The following is a 24,606-nucleotide window of genomic DNA, read 5'->3' as shown; positions in this document are numbered from 1 at the left end:
CTCTATAGATGAACACAGATTTTCTTTCAGCTAGTATGAACAATGCATGGCTCTAGTTTGGATCAGGAGGATTTCTGTTTTGTTATGCTTTTGTCATTCTATTAAGAACTGTATAACATTACAGATGTCGATTACCCAATATTACTATATATTCTCTGTAACACTCAAGTCACATTTTAACTTTCTACTAATTAATTATATAGAATGTCTGTTGTCCTACAAATTCTTAACACTGGTTAGGTGCATACTTGGTGCAGTTTTGTGTTATACAACTTTACAGGAAAATCCCAAAGATGATTACAAACATTATGAAAATAAGTCCACAGGATTTCATTAGGTAGCTGATGTTGCTTAGCTTTCAGGGAAATACAACATTAATTATGGCTTACAAATAATCTTGTACAGATATTTCCTCATGCCATCAAGTATAAAACTTGAGTAAAGAGATCACAACTATGAAATTGGGGTAATCAAAGAAGGATTAGGTTACTTGGAGATCTGATATCTACTTTTTACTCCAATCTCATCTCTAGCTATTTTCCCCCTTTTCTTTTCCCACGTCTTTGTACATTTTGACTCCTTTTTTAGAGTGGGGAGGGGCAAAGGGAGAGGGAGAGAGAGAATCTTAGGCAGACTCCACACCCAGCACGGAGTCCAACATGGGGCTCGATCTCATAACTCTGAGATCGTGACCTCAGCCGAAATCAAGAGTCGGACTTTAACTGACTGAGCCACCTAGGCGCCCCCATTTTGACTCTTTTGCGTAGAATGACATCTGTAAAATATCCCTTCTTTAGACCCCTTTCCTGGTCCACTAGGCAAACTCCATAATTAAAAACCTTGTTGAGAGAATACTTCTTCTAGGAAGCCCTTCCTAAAGCTACACAAATGGAATTCATTACTCCTTATATCTTCCCATAGTACCCTGAGTATATCTCTAGGCTAGCATATATATTTTACTGTTATTTTCTGTTTATCTGTCCTAGTACATTATAGACTTCTTGACATTACAACCTGCCTTAGTACTCTGTAATGTCTCACATAGTTCAGTTAATCACACAGATGTCAGTCTACACATGTATGATGTTACAATTCCCCTGATTATGGACATAATCAGCCCCACTCAGCCTCTGGACCAATGAGAAATAGACCCATTAGTGTATTAGGAGCACCTCACAACCAGCTCCTGCCCTCTGTGGGGGCAAGCTATTCTCACTGTCTAGGTTCCTGGTACCTAGATTTTCCAGCATCCTTGCTACTGAAAGAGATCTTTATCGACTAGAGACATAATTTGCCATTCTATCTGGAAGCAGAATATCTACTTTTGGTCTTCCATATCTCATCTCAGTTCTAGACTCCTCTGCATTAAAATCTTCTCCTGTGTTGTATCTTCTATCAATACTGAATCTCAAGACTACTGAAAGCACCTGATGTGACATGACAAACAACTGCCTTGAACTGTTCAGATACTCTGTTTGAACTGTTACTTGGTATCTTAGACTTGGAATTTTGATTCAGTCTGCTGAACCAGGCTCTAAGATGGGGATAGCGTTTTTTGCTCAAGTATTTTATCCTGCACTGGAAGAAATTTATGAAGGTATTAATGGGCCTCCTCTATCAAACAGTCATCAAGAGTTTCCAAATGCTGGTGGGAATGCAAGCTGGCGCAGCCACTCTGGAAAACAGTATGGAGGTTCCTCAAATAGAGCCTACAACCCAGCAATTGCACTACTGGGTATTACCTCAAAGATACAAATGTAGTGATCTGAAGGGGTATGTGCACCCCAATGTTTATGGCAGCAATGTCCACAATAGCCAAACTATGGAAAGAGCCAAGATGTCCATTAACAGATGAATGGATAAAGAAGATGTGGTATATATATATATATATATATATATATATATATATATATATATATATATACACACACACACATATACATATATATATATATATATACATATACACACACAATGGAATATTATGCAACCATCAAAAAATGAAATTTTGCCATTTGCAACGATGGTAATGGAACTAGAGGGTATTATGCTAAGCGAAATAAGTCAATCAGAGAAAGACAAGTACCATATGATCTCACTGATATGAGGAATTTGAGAAACAAGACAGAGGATCATAGGGGAAGGGAGAAAAAAATGAAACAAGATGAAACCAGAGAGGGAGACAAACCATAAGAGACTCTTAATCTCAGGAAACAAACTGAGGGTTGCTGGAGTGGTGGGGGGGTGGGAGTGATGGGGGTGGCTGGGTGATGGACATTGGGGAGGGTATGTGCTATGGTGAGTGCTGTGAATTGGGTAAGACTGATGAATAAGACCTGTACCTCTGAAACAAGTAATACATTATTTGTTAAAAAAAAGAGAACATAGTAGGAAGGGAAAAATGAAGGGGGGGAAATCAGAGGGGGAGACGAACCATGAGAGACTATGGACTCTGAGAAACAAACTGAGGGTTTTAGAGGGGAGGGTGGTGGGGGGATGGGTTAGCCAGGCGACGGGTATTAAGGAGGGCACGTATTGCATGGAGCACTGGGTGTTATACACAAACAATGAATCATGGAACACTACATCAAAAACTAATGATGTCATGTATGGTGACTAACATAACATAATAAAATTAAATTAAAAAAAAATTGAAGGGAGGGCGCCTGGGTGGCTCAGTTGGTTAAGCGACTGCCTTCGGCTCAGGTCATGATCCTGGAGTCCTGGGATCGAGTCCCACATCGGCCTCCCTGCTCAGCAGGGAGCCTGCTTCTCCCTCTGACCCTCCCCCCTCTCATGTGCTCTCTGTCTCTCTCATTCTCTCTGTCTCAAATAAATAAATAAAATCTTTAAAAAAAAATTAAAAAAATATAAAATAAAAATTGAAGGGAAGTATAATTAAGTAGCCATAAAAAAAAAAGAGTTTCCAAGTCCTTATTTCTTGAGTCTGTTTCTGACATGATTTAATCATTGAGGGTGTAGTTTTAAACGTTTGCATGCATTAATAAAGGAGATCATGAAATATATTTTAGATATGTGTGATAGTTTGTTGTGTAGATTTTCATCTGTGAGGTGGTATGACTTTTTATGAATGCAAATAATTTAAATAAGTGAAACTTTAAAGTCTTTTTTACTTCATAAATTTATAGTATATTTTTAAAAAATGAATCATAAACTCAAATATTAAAGGATCTTTTGTCTGGTAAAAATATCCAAATATTTGTTATACTATTTAATATTTTTATTTTATTTAACCACATATCCACCACTTACCATAATAATTCAATTTACAAACTGGTATTACTTGGGAAGATTGGAAGTTAGTATCAGCTACTTCAATTCACTAACAGGTTATTTGGGCTTAACAAGATGGTATTTTCCTCATTCTCTTTTTTTTTTTTAAAGATTTTTAATTTATTTTTATTTGATAGAGAGAATGAGAGAGAGAGAGAGCATAAGAGGGGGGAGGGTCAGAGGGAGAAGCAGGCTCCTCGCCAAGCAGGGAGCCCGATGCGGGACTCGATCCCGGGACTCCAGGATCATGACCTGAGCCGAAGGCAGTCGCTTAACCGACTGAGCCACCCAGGCGCCCTTCCTCATTCTCTTTAAACACATTCTGGATTTGTCCATGCTACTGGAGAATGTCATCATAGAATATGGCCTGGTTTTCCTAATGTAGTTTTGTTAAGTGTATAAACCGTGTAAGGGATGGGGGGAAATTGGGGTAACCAAGGAAGGAGCCACAGAGTTTTGGGGTGGCTACCACTCTGGATAATGCTTCCTTTCCATGGAAATCAATTTAGGTGAGTAAATAACCATTCACAGAATAGTAAGAGAGAGAAGGTAGTAGGACTAAAAATATCTCAAAAATCGTGGCTGCACAGAATTGGTTGTTTTACCATGAGGAACCCTGAATGTTTGGAGAATGAACTGGTGGTTTTTACAGGATGACTAATGAAGGCAGCGCATGCTGGAAACAAGTAGTAGCTTGCCAGGAAGCGAAAACTGTTCCATGAAGAAGCTTCCTGTAATAATTCCTCTCCTATCTTCTACTCAGGCGATGCATTCAGACATACACTGACACAAAACATTTAGCCTTGATAGGCAAACTGCAGATTTAATATGCTAATATATTTCTCAGTGAATTAAATGTCTATAATGAGTGCCTAAATGGCAACATATTACCATGATCCTGGTCTTTTCCATAAGGCAGATATTGCCATGATTAAAGGGAGGAGAAATGCCATGTGAAGGTAAAGAAGTATGTAAGGGTTTCCTGGATATGAGTGTTCCAGATGTTTTGTAACATCTGTATGTTCTTTGAACAGTTCACTATATTACTGTTGTCACCGTACTACTTAAATCTCTTTTGTTACCCAAAGATTTTAAAGCATTCTATAGACATTAGCATGTTAAACTTCTGAAAACATGAAAAAAATTTAAAAAAATAAATAAAAATAAAATAAAACCCAGAAGAGTGGGGTCTGGGGGAAATTATGAAAAGATAAAATTGATCTTTGGGCACTTCCTTTACTTTTAAACCTCTTTCATTAATAGCATCTATATTTTAATTAGGCATTTTTTTAAAGATTTTATTTATTTATTTGACAGAGAGAGGCACAGCGAGAGAGGGAACACAAGCAGGGGGAGTGGGAGACGGAGAAGCAGGCTTCCCGCTGAGCAGGGAGCCCGATGTGGGGCTCGATCCCAGGACCCTGGGATCATGACCTGAGCCGAAGGCAGACGCTTAATGACTGAGCCACAAAAGCGCCCTTAATTAGGCATTTTGAATTAAGATTAAACTCCTATTGTTGGCATTGTAGGGAGTGGCAAGTGACAGGGAAATATTTTGGCTGGTGTGGGAGGGCTAAGCAACTTTAGCGATGTCCCTCAATTCACACCCTCAGAGGCTTAATCTGACTCTCAAGAGTTCCAAGGCTTCCAGGAACACACTTAGCCGTTCTCTCTACATAAGCAGTTTATTCATCTTACTATGCCACATTTTGTCGATTTTATTAATTAATATTCTATATAATTCACTCTACAATATTTCTGTAAATTGGTTTTAAAATCAGAAACAATATATTTTAGCTGAACTACCATGAATACTCATTTTGGGGTGAGGTGTGGAAATTTTTCTAGATTTTTTTTTTTTTTTACGTGATGAAAGTCTTGCTTCAAAATTGAAATTGAAGACACGAAATAGCAAAAGAAAAGGTGCTGAGACAGGTATAGGGTTGTAATAATGGACAGACTGTGGAACTATATAAAAGAGAAGGTCCTGAGCCCAGGTCAAGGAGGCAACGAAGGCTAACCTGGGAATGAAGCTGTGTGTCTACAGCTTGAGGAACACACAAGTCATATGCCAAAGTCTGAGAATCAGGTAGGCAGAGAACAAAAGAATAAAAGGCAAGAAAAAATGACTAGGAGGTAAAATGGAGTAATTGTGTACGCCTTGGGACACAGCAGGATAAACACAATAGGAAAGAGCCTCATTTAACCCATTGGTACCTCTGGTGAATCTCAGTTCCTGTCCTGTTTCCTTTAGATGAAATGAACTATTTGGCCACATTCCTAACTTTCGACCTTTGTTCCCTGGATGCTGATCAGCTTCTTTTTTCTTTGGCTGAGCTTTCTCACAAACTTTCCTCTTGGGATAAAAACATTCATAAAATCTGAAGGTAAAGGGCTTAAACTGTAGGGAAAGCTTGTAGCCTGGATTTTAGATTTGGATGTCATTAGTAGATGGTAGTTGAAAATATGAAAGTGGATGTATTGCCTGGTGACAAAACTTAGGGGAAGCAGACAGCAGGTTAAGGACTTTGATAGCTTTTTGAATTACTTTCTGCCTCAAATTTACGTTCCTGCAACAAGTTCCTGGAAATGTCAGTTGAAGGCTTATAAGGGACCACTAGCATAGAATGTTGTTGGACAAAAGCCTAGACTCCTTGTCATTTGAGACCGCTGAAAATTGATCAGCATTCTAAAGGCTTTTGGTGTAAGCAGTCATTTAAAAAGTTAAAAACTTTCTGCTTTCCTCTTACTAAAAAGGAGATTACAGAACCTTACTTTCAGAAGCCATATACTAAAGCCAGTGTTCTAAGTTTTTATTTTATTCTTTCTGGATCACTTTAATGTCTCTTGGCTACAGCAAAAGTTTGTAAAAACAAAGTAATTGTATACAATTTTAACATTATGTCATTTCTTTCTCTCTCTCTTTTTTTTTTTTTTGAAGATTTTATTCATTTATTTGAGACAGAGAGCATGCAAAGAGAGTGCCAGTGGTGGGGGGCAGAGGGAGAGGGAGAAGCAGACTTCGTTGGAGCAGGGAGCCCGATGCAGAGCTCAATCCCCGGACCCCAGGATCAGGACCTGAGCTGAAGGCAGACGCTTAATGACTGAGCCACCCAGGCGCCCCCACTCACATGTTTTTGAGTGTCAGCCATTGAGCCAGGACAGCTAGGTCAGAACACTGTTGGAACCAGTAACAGGGCTGTTTTTTTGTTTTTTTGTTTTTTTTTTAATTTTATTTATGTATTTGAGAGAGGGAGACAGCTTGAGAGAGAGAGAGAGCGGGAAAGCACGAGTAGTGGGGAAGGGTAGAGGGAGAGAGAGAAGCAGGCTCCCCGTTGAGCAGGGAGTCCAACACGGGGCTCCATCCCAGGACCCTGGGATCATGACCTGAGCCGAAGGCAGACGCTTAACTGACTGAGCCACCCAGGCGCCCCTAGAAGGAACTATTTCTTAATGCTTTTCATTCTTTTCATCTCAACCTCATATGAAATAGAACTGTATTATTTTAGATTAAGAAACTTATTCTACAGTTTAGTTGCTAGTCCAGCATTGCACAACCTTTACTTTATTACATTACAGTGGAAGGAATGTGGACTCTGAAACTAGACAAATCTGAGTTTGATACACATCACTAGCTTAGTTTCAAGGCCTTCATGGAGCCATTCCTGGCACTCTTCCTCCTCCCTCATTAACTACTTTCCCTTTGTGTTCAGAAGAAACTCTAGCCTGGGGCGCCTGGGTGGCTCAGTCGTTAAGCGTCTGCCTTTGGTTCAGGTCATGGTCCCAGGGTCCTGGGATAGAGCCCCACATCGGGCTTCCTGCTCCGCAGGAAGCCTGCTTCTCCCTCTCCCACTCCCCCTGCTTGCATTCCCTCTCTCGTTGTGTCTCTCTCTGTGAAATAAATAAATAAAATCTTAAAAAAAAAAAATAAAAAGAAACTCTAGCTTAGATCTAACTTTGCATTTATGCCACATGGGATTAAAATTATCAGCTACTGTGTTCATTTCCTCCATTACAATTCCTCCAGGCAAAAGAGTATGTTTATTCAACACCTTAGCCTAGCACACTTTAGGTGCTCCATTAAACGTTTGGAATGACAAATGAATAGACAATATTTCAGCGGCTCCATTTATCTTTTTCTTAAGGAATGATAAGAGAAGGATGATAACATTATTTCAGATTCCTGGATAAAAAGGACCTAAGCATAGTGTGTCGGTAAAATAAGACCAGAAAATGTAAAGCTAAAGGCATCCTCCTGAGCAAAACTTGAAGCCAGTAGGCACCCTCACGATGAAATGCTTTGATTTTCATCAAGGGCTACATAATAGCTTGGGTTTGGTTAGGTAGATGAAGGAGTTTTGGGCAATAGTTTGGCTCTTTGGAAATACTGATGCATATTTCTGAGAAAAAGTTGAATTTGTGAAACTATGGCACATTCTAAGATGACTGCCTTTAAAAAAATTAATTAGCTCATATTCCTAATGGGAGTGTCAGGAAATAGCCACAGAAACTCTGTGTAAAATCTCCTGATTTCATTCTGTGATTTCCCATCACTGTGTCTAATAGTATCATTAAGTTGGACTTTGTAGTTAGCTTCCGTAGAGACTCCTATTTGCTCAAATAAAAGAAGTGGATAAAAAAGCTCATTATCTTGTATTTTGATCTCCATGCAGCTAAAATCATGTATGAATACATCCTAGTCAGTGCTAAGTATTCAGTAGATAGCTCCCATATTCTATTGCAAAGTCCCTGTGGTTGATTCCAAAATTTCAATGCCTCAACTTAAAATAATTTATTAGGTAGCTCTCTCAGGAACATGGTGCAAGAAGTTTCATAAATGGACTTTTTTGGAATAGGGGGAATTCTTTGTTAATCCTTTACCTCATGGTACTACTACTTTCATCAAAGACTCTTTGTGGCTTGGAAATGTGTCCAAATTTAGGAAAACTGCAGTAGTCTTTTAAAATTATGATAATTCATTTGAATAAATATATATTATACACACGCACATATTCAATCTGGTCTCCTGACAAAGTTCTTCATACAGTTAGAACTTGTCAAAGTGGTTATAACTGTGCTCAAATGCTTGAATTCTATCATGGAGTCAATGTTCAACTTGGTAGGCACTGACTCATAAAATTAGATAAACCTGAATAAAGTATGCCTTGATAGTGGGGAGGCAAATATGTCACCTGAATTGTCAAAAGCAGTGCAGAGATCCTACACATGACTGAAACTGAATTTACTACATCTGGATACAATCTATCTATAGTAAGATATGACCTTGCATTCCTTTCTATCCTTTGATTCTATGTAAATTAGTGCTTCCTTTTTCTTGGATGCATTGGTGATGAAAATTGGGGAGAATATGTATGATTCTGAGTGAAACCTCTACTATGATCTAGACAGGTATCTTCAAATGCTTATTGGTTAATGTTGTATGCCTAGGCAACATAGAGAAGTCAGAGAAAAAATACACCAAAAGTAACACTTGAAAAAAATTGTAAATGAGGCCTTGGTAATTGTGTTAACGTCTGCTCTTCCACATTGCCTAATAAAGACTGCAGAATACTCTCTATTACCTAATATGGGCTCTCTAAGTTCTTTCACTGCTGCCTTACCTTCCCCACTGCTTGCTAGATCGCCTCGAGTCCCTCTGTGACTAATATGAGCTGACACACGCACACTGCAGGGTCTATGGAGTCATATCTAACAATGAGATGTGAGTTACTTCAGTGGTGAGGGCTAAATGAACTGCTATAAAAACTTGCTCCTGGCAATGTCCACAATAGCCAAACTATGGAAAGAGCCTAGATGTCCATCGACAGAGGAATGGATAAAGAAGATGTGGTATATATTTACAATGGAATATTATGCAGCCATCAAAAAGAATGAGATCTTGCCATTTGCTACGACGTGGTTGGAACTGGAGGGTATTATGCTGAGCGAAATAAGTCAAAAAGAGAAAGACATGTATCATATGACCTCAATGATATGAGGAATTCTTAATCTCAGGAAACAAACTGAGGGTTGCTGGAGTGGGGGGTGGGGTGGGAGGGATGGGGTGACTGGGTGATAGACACTGGGGAGGGTATGTGCTCTGGTAAGCGCTGTGAATTGTGCAAGACTGTTGAATCTCAGATCTGTACCTCTGAAACAATGCAATATATGTTAAGGAAAAAAAAAAGAAGAAGATAACAGGAGGGGAAGAATGAAGGGGGGGAAATCGGAGGGGGAGACGAACCATGAGAGATGATGGACTCTGAAAAACAAACTAAGGGTTCTAGAGGGGAGGGGGGTGGGAGGATGGATTAGCCTGGTGATGGGTATTGGGGAGGGCACGTTCTGCATGGAGCACTGGGTGTTATGCCCAAACAATGAATCATGGAACACTTCATCTAAAACTAATGATGTAATGTATGGTGATTAACATAACAATAAAAAAATTAAAAAAAAACCCTTGCTCCTGGGGCACTTGGGTAGCTCAATTGGTTAAACGTCGGACTCTTGGGCGCCTGGGTGGCTCAGTTGGTTGGGCGACTGCCTTCGGCTCAGGTCATGATCCCGGAGTCCCAGGATCGAGTCCCACATCGGGCTCCCTGCTCGGCAGGGAGTCTGCTTCTCCCTCTAACCCTACCCCCTCTTGTGCTCTCTCTCTCACTCTCTCTCTCTCTCTCTCAAATAAATAAATAAATAAAATCTTTAAAAAAAATAAAATAAAATAATTACTTTTATTTTTCAGGGGGGAGGAATTTTGAGTGACTACTGAACTTATGGCTCATGCCAACCACTTTTAACTCACAAGTGGTGACATAAATCATACTAACAAATGCCAAAGAGTTCATAATGTTTGCTTTATCTCATTGTTATTTTTAAATTGTATTTTATTTATGTTCAATTAACAGATAGTGTATTATTAGTTTCAGAGGTAGAGTTCAGTGATTCATCAGTTGCTCATTCCATCACGTGCCCTCCTTAATGCCCACCACCTGATCTCATTATTTTATAATTCTGAGTGGCATTCATTATTAGCAATCTGTAGCAGAGACCGCTTATCTGAAGAATACCATGTTGATGAAGAAATGAGCACATTAAAACCAAAGTTTTGTATCCTTAACATTCATTAACAGCAACTTTGAGCTTCAAGAAAATGCCATTTGAGCTTGATGTTGTCTCAGTGAGTTCCTGCCTGACCATTAATCCTTAGTCACCCTCTCTCACCTCACATGAGACTTATTGTATATTTGTCACTTAGTCTAAACTGCTCTGCATTTTTTTTAAAAATCTTTCTATAAATATTAAGGGTAGGGATTATGTCTTGTATTTCTGTGTCACTTGTGCCCGAACATTTGAAGGGGAGAAGAATATGGATAATAGGACGCTCGTGCTCCTCCCTCTCTCTCACTCTGTGGTGTTTTTAATAGCAAGGTAATACTAAGAAACTGGTATGGTCAAAGTTTAAGTAAAATTTAAGCTGTATAGAGAACACTGTAATTTAGGATGGAGAGTTAATTTTAAATATAATTAATTCAGTGTTAAACAGTACTGAGGATTTGAGCAATGCTCTCCTTTTGTGAGGGAAATTATTATATTATATTTAATTATATATAATTAAATTATTAATTATATAGTTATTATATTATATTATTATATTATATTATTATATTACATTGTCACTACATGCTATGGACTGTTTATGGAAATGACTATCAAAATACTTTATTCAGTAATTAACTGCTTAACTCACAGAAGATGTTTCTTAATGTTTTAGGAGTTTAGAAGTATAAGGTAGATTTGTACAGAATGAAACAGGTTTTTTTTTTTTTCAGTGCTAAGATAATACATTGTCTTTACTATGACCAACAACAGCGTTTTATAGTTTAGTGTTTTTATGTCATAACTAACACCATAACATATTTATCTTTGTGTGGAAAATATGATGGGTTTTTACTTAATTGTAATTGTAAATAATATAAGCACCATTTGAAATTTCTTTTTGTGTAGGCAACCTACTGCTGGCCTGACACATCAGTCAAGACCCTTAAATTATGTATCCTTCTGTTCACATTCCCATTTAAAAATTATTAAATGGAACTGAAGACTTTAGTCTTCAAAGGTCCATGTTGAAATACACACAAGCTAGGAAAAGTAAAGAATTAGATCATTTCTTGACATTAAAACCCCAAGCACTGTGAATTGGTAAGATTAATTAGTTCCTGGCAGAATCAGGGCCTTGGTTTTAAAGGAATGCAGTCTGGTTCGATGGTCAGACCCTGGATATAGACTCCACTTCCGGCTCTCATACTACTTACCTTTGTGTTATTAAAGTAATCAGTTAAACTCACGGAATCTTAGTTTCCAAGTCTGTAAAATGAGGAAGCTGAGGTATTTGAATTTTAAGGTCTCTTCTGGCTCTCACACCCTGGGTGTAAACTAGTCGTTGTCTTCCTAATTATCTGAGGAATATAGATATGTCCAAATCGCATTGTATGTTAAAAAAAAAAAGAAGAAGAAGATCATTGAAATTATATTAACAGGGCAAATGCTAACACGAATACCACACCACTTGGTATAGGTGGCAAGAGCAGAGTTAATTTTACTGTTGTGTCCCAATGGGACATTGCTTGTCCCCTTTCCCGAATTGATGATGGTTCTGTCCCCATATCCCAGGAATGATCCTTTTCCATATATACTGTTCCCTGCTGCAACAACCAGGTGCTCTGTTCATGAGAACAAACTCACTCCAGTCTGCCTAGGAGTATTTAGCTTGATTAATACATATTGTTGGGGCGCCTGGGTGGCTCAGCCGGTTAAGCGTCTGCCTTCGGCTCAGGTCATGATCCCAGGGTCCTGGGATCGAGCCCCGCATCGGGCTCCCTGCTCCGCAGGAAGCCTGCTTCTCCCTCTCCCACTCCCCCTGCTCGTGTTCCCTCTCTCACTGTGTCTCTCTCTCTCAAATAAATAAATAAAATCTAAAAAAAAAAAAATACATATTGCTGACCTCTCAACTGAGAACATTTAGGGAACAATGTGCTCTTTTAAAGCCACTAACCCTATTTAATCCCAATAGCACAACAATTCATTTATTCTTTAATTCACTTAAGGACAAGATGTAAAAATCTATGGGCACTTTTGTGCCCATGGATGTTTAATTTATACATGTAGGAGCTTAGGTTGGAAACTCAAAGTTCAGCGTTGCCCAATCCGGGAAACTGAACTCTTAATAATTAGGAAACTAATTAATTAACATATAACGTATGATTAGTTTCAGAGGTAGAGTTTAAATTTTAAAAAAGGCAAAAAAATATAAAATAATAAAATAAAATAATTAGGAAACTCTATTAAAAATTATAAGAAAATTATATTAGACGGTCTTCACCAGAATTTACCTTAGGCCAACTACAGGTGAATTGGAGCTATGAGGGCCACAATGTGGCAAGAAAGAATGGGATAATGGAAAGAGAACAGGGTCAAGGGTGACACAGGATTTCTGGTTCCTGTGTTAACAATGATTCGTTTTACTATCATAAGCATATCACCCTTTCTGGTTTTCAGTGTAATGGAAAGAAAAAAGGAATACTTGGTTGCAGGTGTTGTACTCAATTCATCACCACACCTGATATCTGAGAAGTGTGATACTACCTCTTTGTGTCACTGTGTCACTGTGTTACTATCTATCTCTTTGTGCCACTGGTATAAAGGGCTGAAGCTCCACAGTCGGTCAGAGCTGGGCTCTAATCTAGACTCTACCACTCCTGAACTAGGACAGTTTTTTAATCTCTCTGATTCTGATTTTCTTCACTTTAAAAATGAGTTAATTAGGGGCACCTGGGTGGCTTAGTGGGTTAAGCGTCTGACTCTTGATTTCAGCTCAGGTCATGATCTCAGGGTCTTGAGATCGAGCCCCATGTTGGGCTCCATGCTGGGTGTTGAGCCTGCTTAAGATTTTCTCTCTCCCTCTCCCTCTGCCCGCCTCCCACTCTCTATCTCTCTCTAAAAATAAAATGAAGCTAATTATACCCAACTTGCATTCAGTTATTGGTACAAATAATAATAATTAAACGAGATACCATATGCAAAAGTGCTTTTCAAATTTAAAGGTTTTTAATATGTAAGAGCATTAAGTAGTGTGCTTACGTTACAGAATTTCCAGTTTTTTATCTGTGATACTGTCACTGTCTTTAGAATTGCCAACCCTTGATTTCTCTATTTTTCTATTTTTATTATCCTTTTCTGATATTTAATTTATAGCCCCATCTTCTGAAACATTTAACAAAGAATGAAGAGACCCATAGAGGTAAGGGAAGAGTATGTGTATTTGGGTTTGGGGAAGAGATGAACAGCAAAGGCCTTCAGAATTCTTGGCCAGAGGTGAAATACTATTCTGTTTTTGATAAATCTGCAAGTAGTCCTTAGAGGCATCAAAATTCAAGATAGAAGGAGACCAAAAAATTACCAGATGGATTTAAAGTGATGACATATTGGTCTTACCAAAACAGCATAGTTTTTTAAATAACTTGCCTAACTGAAGTCTTATAAATTGCAACAAGTCATGCTCAGGAATAAGATAATAATGAAAGTAAGCTAAAGGAAGTCAACTCATTTTGGCTTTTGCATCAGTAATAGAGTCTTCCTTTCAGATGGGCTATTTCATCACAACACTTTTCTGCCTGCAGGTTTGCAAAGCCATAGAAGGGATTTATTTCTTCCATGGAAAAAAAAGATAGATATCAGAGCCAGATTCGGTGAAACTTACCTTATTCGTATGGATTGTTTTAGAGACAACTCATATTTTTCTCAGGGGTATTTCCAAGTACAACGGACATTCTCCCAAACAATTTAATGTGGACTGTTACTAGAGGAAAGACACATTTTGTTGGAACATTCATCTGAGTGAGCAGGTACAATTAACTAAAGACATAATCCTGAGACAAGGGGGGCATTCCATCCTCAGGTTACAGTACTTTTCATTCTTGTATACCATCATGGGGTGGTGAAAAGTGGGCACAGAAAGGAACAAGCCAAGAATATTTAGTCTTAGGAAGGTACAGAGGAGAGTATAAGATTGTTTGTCTGGATAGGTGTCCTAAGTTGTTTATTTGTTCTAAGTTATTTGTTTGAAGTTGTTTCATTTGTTCTAAGTTGTTTGAAGAAGATATATTTCTTTTACAAATCCAAGAAGTTTCCTGTGGTTTTTGTATAACTAACACTTAAGCTTTATGCAAACTGGAATTTTTATAGTGGTAAAAATTAGCAAATCGGACCTCTAGCGTTTATTGTATCTCCCAGGTGGTTTTTTTTTTTTTTCTTAATAATACAGTATTTATTTGTCTTCCCTCTGTCAAACCCTGAGCCAACCACTTTCCCCAGGCTGCCTGGGGAGGTATAGGAAAAGGAACATCCAGGGCAGACAAGACGCGGGAGAAAGACCTATGGGAGGTGGAGACGGCTCCTTCACATGGCGAAGAGGATGAGAAAGGCCACCATCAGGCAAAAGAGCCCCATGGCCTCCGAGAGGGCAAAGCCCAGAATGGCGTAGAAGAGCTGTTGCTTCAGAGAGGGAGTCCCGGCATAACCAACGATGAGGCTCCCAAACACAGTCCCAATTCCAGCCCCAGAGCCAGCCACCCCTACCGTGGCAGCCCCAGCCCCAATGAATTTGGCTGCTGTGTCGATGTCCCTTGAAGCGGCGCTGGTTTGGAAGCTGCGGCTAGGAATACGTGAGGTCAGGGGACGTGGGGCTGCCAAGCGGCTGAGGCTCTCATCTGTCAGTGTCTCCGGTGCTTTCAGCACCACGGCAGACAGTGATCGGCTCAACAGCTGAGAGGTGCTCCTGACCAAGAAGGGGGTGGAGACCAACTTTGCACAGGCGTACATTTTCAGGGGATGAGGGGCTGTGGCAGGAGAGCTGCTCCCAGTGCAGAGAAGACAGAGAGGGGCGGGGGGAGGCGGGAAGAGCGTATCTCCCAGGTGTTTATAGCTACTTATTATTAATCAAAATTCCCTTATTGTAAATAAATATATTGAGATCTTCCTTTGGAGGTATCCAAATTGATCTCTATAAGCTGGAAATTATATTTCATCTTAAGAGGAAAACCGGAGAGAAACAACAACAGCATGATCTCTGAGGCATTGAAATCCTACAATTCCTGACCCCCAGCGTTCTTGACTGAGAAATGAGAGCTCTCTGTCAGCCCAACAAACAGGAAGAAAGATCTCTCCAGTCTGGAGCATGGATGGTTGATTCCTGGTGACTTGGTCTGTCTGATATGGGGTGGAAATAGCCTCTTAAATTTCAAAGAGGTGTGGCTAAACTAGGCAATAAATTGAAGAAGGGCACATCTGTAGAATATAAACTGATAAGGTTCTGCTGCTTACAAGAGACAGCCACAAATTAGTACAAACACGCAGGTGTTTATTATTGTTTGCCTCTATGATCATTTGCCTCGTACGTAAGCAACAAAGTACACATCTAGGACTAAGAGGCAGGCATTTTGGTCATGTAATTTTGGTGTTTGATACATTAGTGAGTCTGCCTTAAGCTTTCGCTCATTTCATGTTGTTTTCTCATTTAGGGAGAAAGGAATAAAGCATAGATTGAAATTGTCACAAATGGAAACCAAATACTAAAATCTAACACCATCAAGTAATCTTGTACAGACACACACACACACACACACAGATACCTCTTATTCCTTCTCACCATCTTACTTCACTTCACAGCACTTATTACCATCGAACTTTATATTTTACTCATTCATTTATTGTCTATCTCCTCTCATGAATATAAGCTTCATGTCTGTTATTTTCACGGTTCCAGCCCCAGTGATGAGAAGAATGACTGATGCAAAGTAGGTAGTTAGTATGTGTTGTTTGAACGAATGAATGGATGGATAGATAAATAAGCAAATGAAAAAAAGTCTAAAGGGTGATGGGTATTGAGGAGGGCACTTGTTGTGATGAGCACTGGGTGTTATATGTACGTGATGAATCACTAAATTCTACCCCTGAAACCAGTAGTACACTATATGTTAACTAACTGGAATTTAAGTAAAAACTTTTTAAAAAGTCTAGAGGGTTGTTTACTGATTTGCCTGTGTTTATACATCATCAGTCGTACAGTCAGACCTAGAGCCCAGACCTCCTGGCTTTTAACCCTGTACTCTTCTTATGCCCTACTTTGTAGCTGATCACTAGAAGAGAAAGGTAACTATGAAAATCCATAATAATTTCCTCCTATAGGAAGGTGGGGATGTGGAAATACAGGTTAATGCATGTAATGAAAAGATCATTCTTTGTGGCTAAAATTAAGAAGTCAGGAAACGACCGATGTTGGTGGGGATGCGGACAAAGGGGAAACCTCCTACGCTGTTGGTGGGAATGCAGGCTGGTGCAGCCACTCTGGAAAACAGTACGGAGGTTCCTCAAAAAGTTGAAAATAGAGCTACCATACGATCCAGCAATTGCACTACTGGGTATTTACCCCAAAGATACAAATGTAGGGATCTGAAGGGGTACGTGCACCCCGATGTTTATAGCAGCAATGTCCACAATAGCCAAACTGTGGAAAGAGCCTAGATGTCCATCGACAGAGGAAAGGATAAGAAGATGTGGTATATATATATACAATGGAATATTATGCAGCCATCAAAAGGAATGAGATCTTGCCATTTGCTACGATGTGGTTGGAACTGGAGGGTATTATGCTGAGCGAAATAAGTCAAAAAGAGAAAGACATGTATCATATGACCTCAATGATATGAGGAATTCTTAATCTCAGGAAACAAACTGAGGGTTGCTGGAGTGGGGGGTGGGGTGGGAGGGATGGGGTGACTGGGTGATAGACACTGGGGAGGGTATGTGCTCTGGTAAGCGCTGTGAATTGTGCAAGACTGTTGAATCTCAGATCTGTACCTCTGAAACAAATAATGCAATATATGTTAAGGAAAAAAAAAAAGAAGAAGATAGCAGGAGGGGAAGAATGAAGCGGGGGAAATCGGAGGGGGAGATGAACCATGAGAGATGATGGATCTGAAAAACAAACTAAGGGTTCTAGAGGGGAGGGGGGTGGGAGGATGGATTAGCCTGGTGATGGGTATTGGGGAGGGCACGTTCTGCATGGAGCACTGGGTGTTATGCCCAAACAATGAATCATGGAACACTACATCTAAAACTAATGATGTAATGTATGGTGATTAACATAACAATAAAAATAAAAAAAAGATCATTCTTTGAAGATTGAAGACTATAGACTTATATAGCAACTCTTTCTATCAAAAGTTAATTGTCCTTTCCAAAATGACAAAATTAGATGTAATCAGACCTGTCCCTGAAAATCCAGAGCATTTGATCTGCATAGGTCTGATTGTCTCTGATGGCAGATGGAAGGAGTCCCAAGTCTCAATCACTGACCAACTGTGAGATGGGGCGTGGGAAGAGGAGCAGAAAAGAGGATGGTCTAGAGTCACCACTTAACACTGGAGTCCCTTGCCCTTTTTACCATTCAGCTCATATAGAGTGGGCCAGCCCCTGCTCCTAGGCACTCAAGATCTTGAAAAATGGAGCCACAGTAGGATAAATCCTAATGAACGATCAGGGAAGCAACTGAGAGCTGAAGAGAATCTATCCTGATTTCCAGAACAGCTTCCACCTCTAAAGGAGAGCCTGCAAGGGAAAGAAATCTTGAGACCACATACATGCAAAGATGATATTCAAAATAATTTGTAAATGGCACAGTCATTTAAATAAATACGTGCATCAGCATAGAAATGAAAATTTTAACTATATTCCTTTTTTTCCCCTGAGTAAACTATTTTTTTAGAAAAGATTTTATTTATTTATTTAATTGACAGAGAGCGAGAGAGAGACAGCGTGAGGGGGAACACAAGCGGAGGGGAGTGGGAGAGGGAGAAGCAGGCTTCCGGCCGAGCAGGGAGCCCGATGCGGGGCTCGATCCCAGGACCCCGGGATCATGACCTGAGCCGAAGGCAGTCGCCTAACCAACTGAGCCACCCAGGCGCCCCACCCGTGAATAAACTATTAATGATAAAACTAACACATGATAGAATCTGTAGCTTGCCAGCCAACTTCTAGCAAAGTGTGCAGACATTGCTTGATATGATTTCTACACTCTTGCAGCTCTGTCACACTATAGGGAGCCCGTCGAGGTCTACATATTCTTCCTCTTTTCATTATTTCAATGTCTAGTTTTTCAGAATGTTAATTCTCTCTGCTGGATATTTGAAGTAAGGTGGTAAACATAAAGTCTTTTGGGAAAAGACTTGAATATTTACTTTATGTCTTTTTGTGGACCAGCCAGAGGTCACTGAACATGATGACTTATCACCAAAGTAAATTATGCCTATGTTCACAAATCAAATCAAAATAACGTCAAGTCAGAAAAATCGGGACATAAAATTCTACTTATGGTATAGTCATCTAAAACCCATATACGCACAGCCAATAAGAGAGGAACAGATATATTGCGGTACAAGTGATGGAGATTTATGGTGGCAAGGTAACATTTGACTCTTTCCTCTCATTTCCACAAATTGTTGTCGTATGCCTATGTTAAATGTTCAGTAAAAGATGAGAAACAAAAGTTGAATGACCTAAGGACATTGATGAATGAAGGGACAGTGACAAGCCAGGGGTGCTTTGCTTAGAAGGTTAGATAAGTTAAATATCAATATCTTCCTAAAAGCCTCACTGTTAAATAATAATTTTTTTAAAAAGATTGTGCAAATTCTCACTTTCCCTCTGCACTGGCTTCGATGAATACATTTGTGTGTGACACTTTAGTCAAGAAGATCATAGGCAGAATGACTTAGAAAATCGTGCTGCTGTTGTCATATGCCTGGAAAACGATGGGTGGACCTTAGTAACGATCTAAAAGAAAGATCATGATATAGAACAGCGAGTCTTGAATTTTGAGGTACATCATAATCACCTGAAGAGCTTGTAAAATGCAGATTCGAATACCAGGTAATTCTGAGGCAGACAGTCACATTCCAAGAATTGTGGCTACAGTGAATGAGAATGACCCTCCAAAAGCCACGGGCCCAGTTTAGGTATGAAAAATATGAACTGGTAAACTCCAGTCTCCAAAATCTCTTAGCCACTTTGTAAGTATTTGTTCGAACGCACTATCAGTGTTTGTCTGCTTGTGCGTCTACTGTCTGGGATTCTCTACAAGATTATAAGCTCCTTAAAGGTAAGGACAATGTTAGTTTTGTTTACCACTGTAAACCCAATTCCCAGTATAGATACTCAGTAACTATTTGAATGAATGAATGAATTTACCACCTATCTCAAAGTGACAAATACTGGAGAGACTCTGGCTCAAGTTCTCCCACTTTTCTTTTTATTATTTAGACATGAAATTGTTATAAACTTTGGGATGGGAGAGAAATTTTTCAATGTTTCCTGAGAAGAGAGGAAGAATTCGTTGGTTTCTTCTACCCCATACTCTCCCTTCCTGAGATGAAGTCAGTGGATTAGCTCTTCTTAAAGTGATTCGACTTTGACTTTCTGTGGATTACAGAAGGGACTGAGAAAATTTTTGTGGACTATGTTAATTCTTGATGTGTTCATGTGCATATGTTTTGTGTAAGTATGCATTCCCACACTTAGGCATATATCCATCTATAAGTATTCATGAGCATGTTCAGATTAATGTAAAGGGACATTGATGAATGTGTTTGGCCACTTAATTTTTCTGCCAACCATATGATCACATCTGTAATGTGATTGAATTATTATTATATAGTATGCAATCCCATTTAGGGGTTTGGTTGATGTGCTCATGGTGCTTTTTATTGTCATGACCAGAAAAGCCACATCTATTCAGAATTCAAAATGTTCTCAACAATTTCCTTTTACTGCTACTGCTAGAAAATGATATTTAACATTTGGTTTGCTTATTTTAAAATTTCCAAACATTTCAGTGATGAACTGAATAATCTTGATCAAAAGTATTTATATTATATTGTTTCCATAGTAAAACTTGTGATTGAGAAGAAATGTCCAAAATACTCTTTTTTTGTGATTAGAGCTTCATGCAGTTCATTTAAATGCACACAAAATAAGGAGCAGAGTCTATTTAATATATTGGTGGGAAGGTAAGCAGTGCTATATTCTAAACGGGAGAAAGAAAAGGGGCTAATCATTTTCTACTCTGTATCTCCAATATACTTGTATATTTTTTGAGTGCTTATTTTCCAATTTAACTTACAAAAGGAATTTTTATAAGTGAAATATCTGTCATTTATCATCTCATCTATCATCTATCTATCTCATCTATCCATATATCTTACATCCTATTACAATAAGTTCTCATAAAATTGAAAATTTGTTTTTCCATAATGAACAGGATCAACTCAAATGTTGCCAAACCTAAGTGGTTCATTGGCTGGGATTTGGAAAATTTTTCTTTTTGTAAAGAATTTCAATGTAATGGTACTTTTGGACTTTATTTCCTTTACACATTTAATTTGATACTTACGGAGATCCATATCACTAAACATATCCATGTGGTAGGAAAGCAACTGAGTTTCAAACTCATTATTAAGACAAAAGAATGGGTAGGAGAATAAAGCTTTGGAAGGACATAGAACTAAATATTCACATTTAGAACTTTTCTGAAATTTCTTGAATACCCTATGGTCTTTGATTATCCTGAAAAAGGATAGTGGGATCTTTGTTCCTAGATATCTTGAAGAATGGGACACACTAACTACATGTACTGTATAGGTTATATAGATATTTTTTAGGTTCTAACATAACTAAAGAACAAAAACAATGCAGTAATGTCCCTCACAGACCACTCAATCACTTATTGTCTATTAAGAATAAACAAAACAATTTGCTTTATGCAAAATATTTTAGTCAAAATATAAGTACTTGGAGGCACAGACACAACTCAGCATTGTTCAAAAGACACTTTAAAGGCCTGTAGATAACTGTAAAAACTTGATAGAAAACAAAATCCTTAGAATACTAAACATATTATTTTATGAGAGTAGTAGGCAATACTTATATGCTGGTTACTATGCACCAGGCACTATTCTAGGTGCCTTATTTACTATATTGGTTAGTCTTTAAATCATGTGAGGTATGTGCTATTATCAACCAAATAAAGGTGAGGAATCTGGAGTATTTGTGAGCCGCTTCCTCACCCTCCAAACTCGTACCTGCACACAAGAGAAGAGGTTCTTCCTTTCTCTCTTATCAATATTGTCCTTGGTTGGGGGTGTGTTAGCAGTATTTCCCACTTTGGTGGCCTCCATGTTCTGTAATTTCTCAACTCAAAGCTCGCTTTTTAAATTCTGAGAGGTTCCTTGGCATTTTTTTTATCTTATCATTTAAGGTAACTTCTAATTAAGATCACTGGTAAATTATAATTACTGATAATTATTTCCTCGCTGAGAGAGGCCTGTAACAGGTTAGCCTCCTTTTAGGAATCAACTGAAAAAGAATTAATGACATTTTTAAAGGCTTTAATTTCTAACGAGAAGCTGCATTGCTAGGAGGATCTGAGTCAACATTGTGTAGTGTGTATACCTCCAGTTAATGAGAAACGGTGGGATATTTGGTCCTCGTAAGTGTAAAATATGATGAAGCATGAATCTTAAATCTCTTGTACAGTAACAAAATAACAACTACACTAAAACATTTGGAATTCTGTGGCACAGTTAGGATCTTAAGTAGTTCTCATTTTAATTACCACAAAAGGGTAATTAAGCTGTTTCAGAATCTTTCCTACAAAACTTTCGCTGGGCCAAAAGTCTGAAGCAAGTAATTTTCTCCTTGAGAACATGACTAAGGCGGATGTTTCAGTTTTCTCAAGAACTGTAATTTTTCTAATAGTTCTTCTAAGAATAGACCATGGCAAGTGTACTTTGAGAAGACTGACATTAATAAAGTCATTTCCTCCCCAGACATAAGTTAAAGTGGCAAAATGAAAACTTGAATTTGAAATATAATAGCAACTTCCCCCAAAATGTCCCTGACTTTGTCCTATCTGTACCTCATTTCATCTCAATTAGGAAGTATTTATGTTGATAAAGCATAAGATGTCATTAGAGTCTGAAAATTATATGATTAATAAAGATTTAAGATTAGTCTGAGGGTAGGGGCAAGGGAATGGAGGGGCAGGGACAGGGAATTACTTAGTTTTCTCCTAGTTTTATTAATATTCTCATCCTCCAAACTTTTATGTAAACACAAAATAGATAGAAAAATCAATTTCTTCCTTATTCTAGGGGATATTTTGGGTATTTAAAATTAAGCTTTGAAAGGCAGTTTAAGATGGTGCTGTAGGAAGATCCTGAATCCACCTCCTCCCACGGATATAACAAATCTACAGCTACATATGGAAAAATTCCCTCTGAAAAAGACCTGAGAACTACCTGAACGAGCTGCTCCACAACAGAGGATAAATAGGCCACATCAAAATGGGTAAGAGAGGCAGAGATGCAGTATCACCAAAGACCCCACCAGCGGTGCTGCAACCCATAGTTGGGAGGGATCTCACAAATATGGAAATTCTTCCTGAGGACTTAGGGGTGTGCCCCACATCAGGCACTCCGACCCTTGAGACCTACACCAGAGAGATGAGCTCCAAAAATGTCTGGTTTTAAAAGCCATGGGGCTGGGGTGCTTGGGTGGCTCAGTCAGTTAAGCATCCGCCTTCAGCTCAGGTCATGATCTCGGGGTCCTGGGATAGAGCTCCGCGTTGGGTTTCCTGCTCAGCAGGGAGTCTGTTTCTCCCTCTGCTCCTCCCCTCACTCGTGCTCTCTCTCTCTCTCTCTCACATATATAAAATCTTAAAAAAAAAAAAAAGCCATGGGCCTGTAGGAAACAGAGACTCCACCCTTAGAGGACTTGTATGCAGACTCATTCATCTGGGACCCAGTGCAGAAGCAGCAGTCTGAAAAGCAATTAGACCATATGTAAAGAAAATTCACCTGCTAGTCTTGAAGTGTCTGCTGGAAGGGCAAGAGCCTACTGGAACTCTCTCCAAGAATAGAGATGTTAGCAGAGGCCATTTTTTTTCACTCTGCCTCTAACTTGCTAGCCCTGGTGGTATTCCCTATGACCCTGCCTAAGCCAGCCAGCAAGAGCACCACCCTCATGCAGCACTCCACAGCTGCAAAAAAAAAAACAAAACAAAAAAAAACTGGCCAGGGGGAGTGCCCCACCCCTGTGCACGACTCCGCTGCAGCCCTTCCAAGGCTGTCTGGTGTGTACAGCCCACATAGGGGATGCCCCTTGAGCGCCTGACTCCAATGGCTAAGGTGAGTTGCATTTTGGGGCCCTATAGTTCTGGAACAATTGGAAAGACAGTTCTTTGCAAGCTACCACCCCAAAGGCACTGCACAGACAGCAGACTGAAACATACCCCCAGTCTTCCCATGATAAAGGCCTATCTACTTGATCTGGAGCTCCAGTCTGAGGGGCAACCTCCAGGTTTACCACACATCTAAAGGCTACAGAAGTGCTCTTAGGGAATGTAGGCTGGGGGATACCATCTTTGAGTTCTCACTTGGCCTCATTACAGCTCACTGATACCTCCCAGAAAGGAGCTCATATACTAATCTGGAGCCTCCAATTTTGCACTTGTCATTAAGTAGACATCTCCTTATGCATATTTGCATACCTTAAAAGCTGCTGTCTGGGGGTCTAGTTTCTAACAGCCTGAAACTAGGTGCTAATTGAGATCCCCTCCCTTTGGAACACTCACAGGACTTGGCACACCCTCAACAACTGGGAACTACCAAGAGAAAATCAAGTTGCTTAGATGATTATAAAGGTTTAAGAGACAGCCAAGAGCTAGGGCAATGTTAAACGATAAAGTTCATCTCCTACACAGGGCCACTCTTGCAAGACTGGGAGAGACAGCCATTTTGCCTAATATATAGAAATAAGCAGAGACTCAGCCAAATTAAGAAACAGGAGAATATATTCCAAACAAAAGAACAAGATAGCCCCCCCCCCCCAAAATCTTAAGGAAACAAAGATAAGTAATTCACATGATAAAAAGTTCAAGGTAACAGTCATAAAGATGCTCACCAAACTCTGGAGAAGACTGGATAAACATCGAGAGAATTTCATCAAAGAGAGAACACAAGAAAGTACCAAACAGAAGTCACAGAGCTGAAAAATACAATAAATGAAATGAAAAATACAGTAGAGAGGTTCAACAACAGATAGAGGAAGCAGAAGGTAAAATTCGCGCACTAAAAGATAGGACAGTGGAACTCACCAAAAAAGAGCAGCAAAAAGGAAAAGAATTTTAAAAAGTGAAGATAG

The 24,606-nt window shown here is 39.2% G+C and overlaps 2 protein-coding genes across 2 annotated transcripts in view; both read right to left on the bottom strand.

Annotated features, from left to right (window-relative positions):
- HTR2C (5-hydroxytryptamine receptor 2C) overlaps positions 1-24,606 on the bottom strand; it is a 131,332-nt gene that overhangs the window by 54,579 nt on the left and 52,147 nt on the right. The window lies entirely within an intron of this gene.
- LOC123841889 (ATP synthase F(0) complex subunit C2, mitochondrial-like) lies at positions 14,588-15,248 on the bottom strand. The gene has a single exon (XM_045871357.1). It carries the CDS (start codon positions 15,169-15,171, stop codon positions 14,749-14,751), a length of 423 nt encoding a protein of 140 aa, XP_045727313.1. The 5' UTR covers positions 15,172-15,248; the 3' UTR covers positions 14,588-14,748.

This window comes from Mirounga angustirostris, unplaced genomic scaffold (assembly GCF_029215605.1).
Source record: "Mirounga angustirostris isolate CCGP_5_RB_7025 unplaced genomic scaffold, mMirAng1.0.hap1 SCAF_11, whole genome shotgun sequence".
In the NCBI taxonomy this organism is placed as follows: Eukaryota; Metazoa; Chordata; class Mammalia; order Carnivora; family Phocidae; genus Mirounga; species Mirounga angustirostris.
The sequence above is the reverse complement of the archived record's forward strand: the minus strand, read 5'-3'. Positions and strand labels throughout refer to the sequence as shown.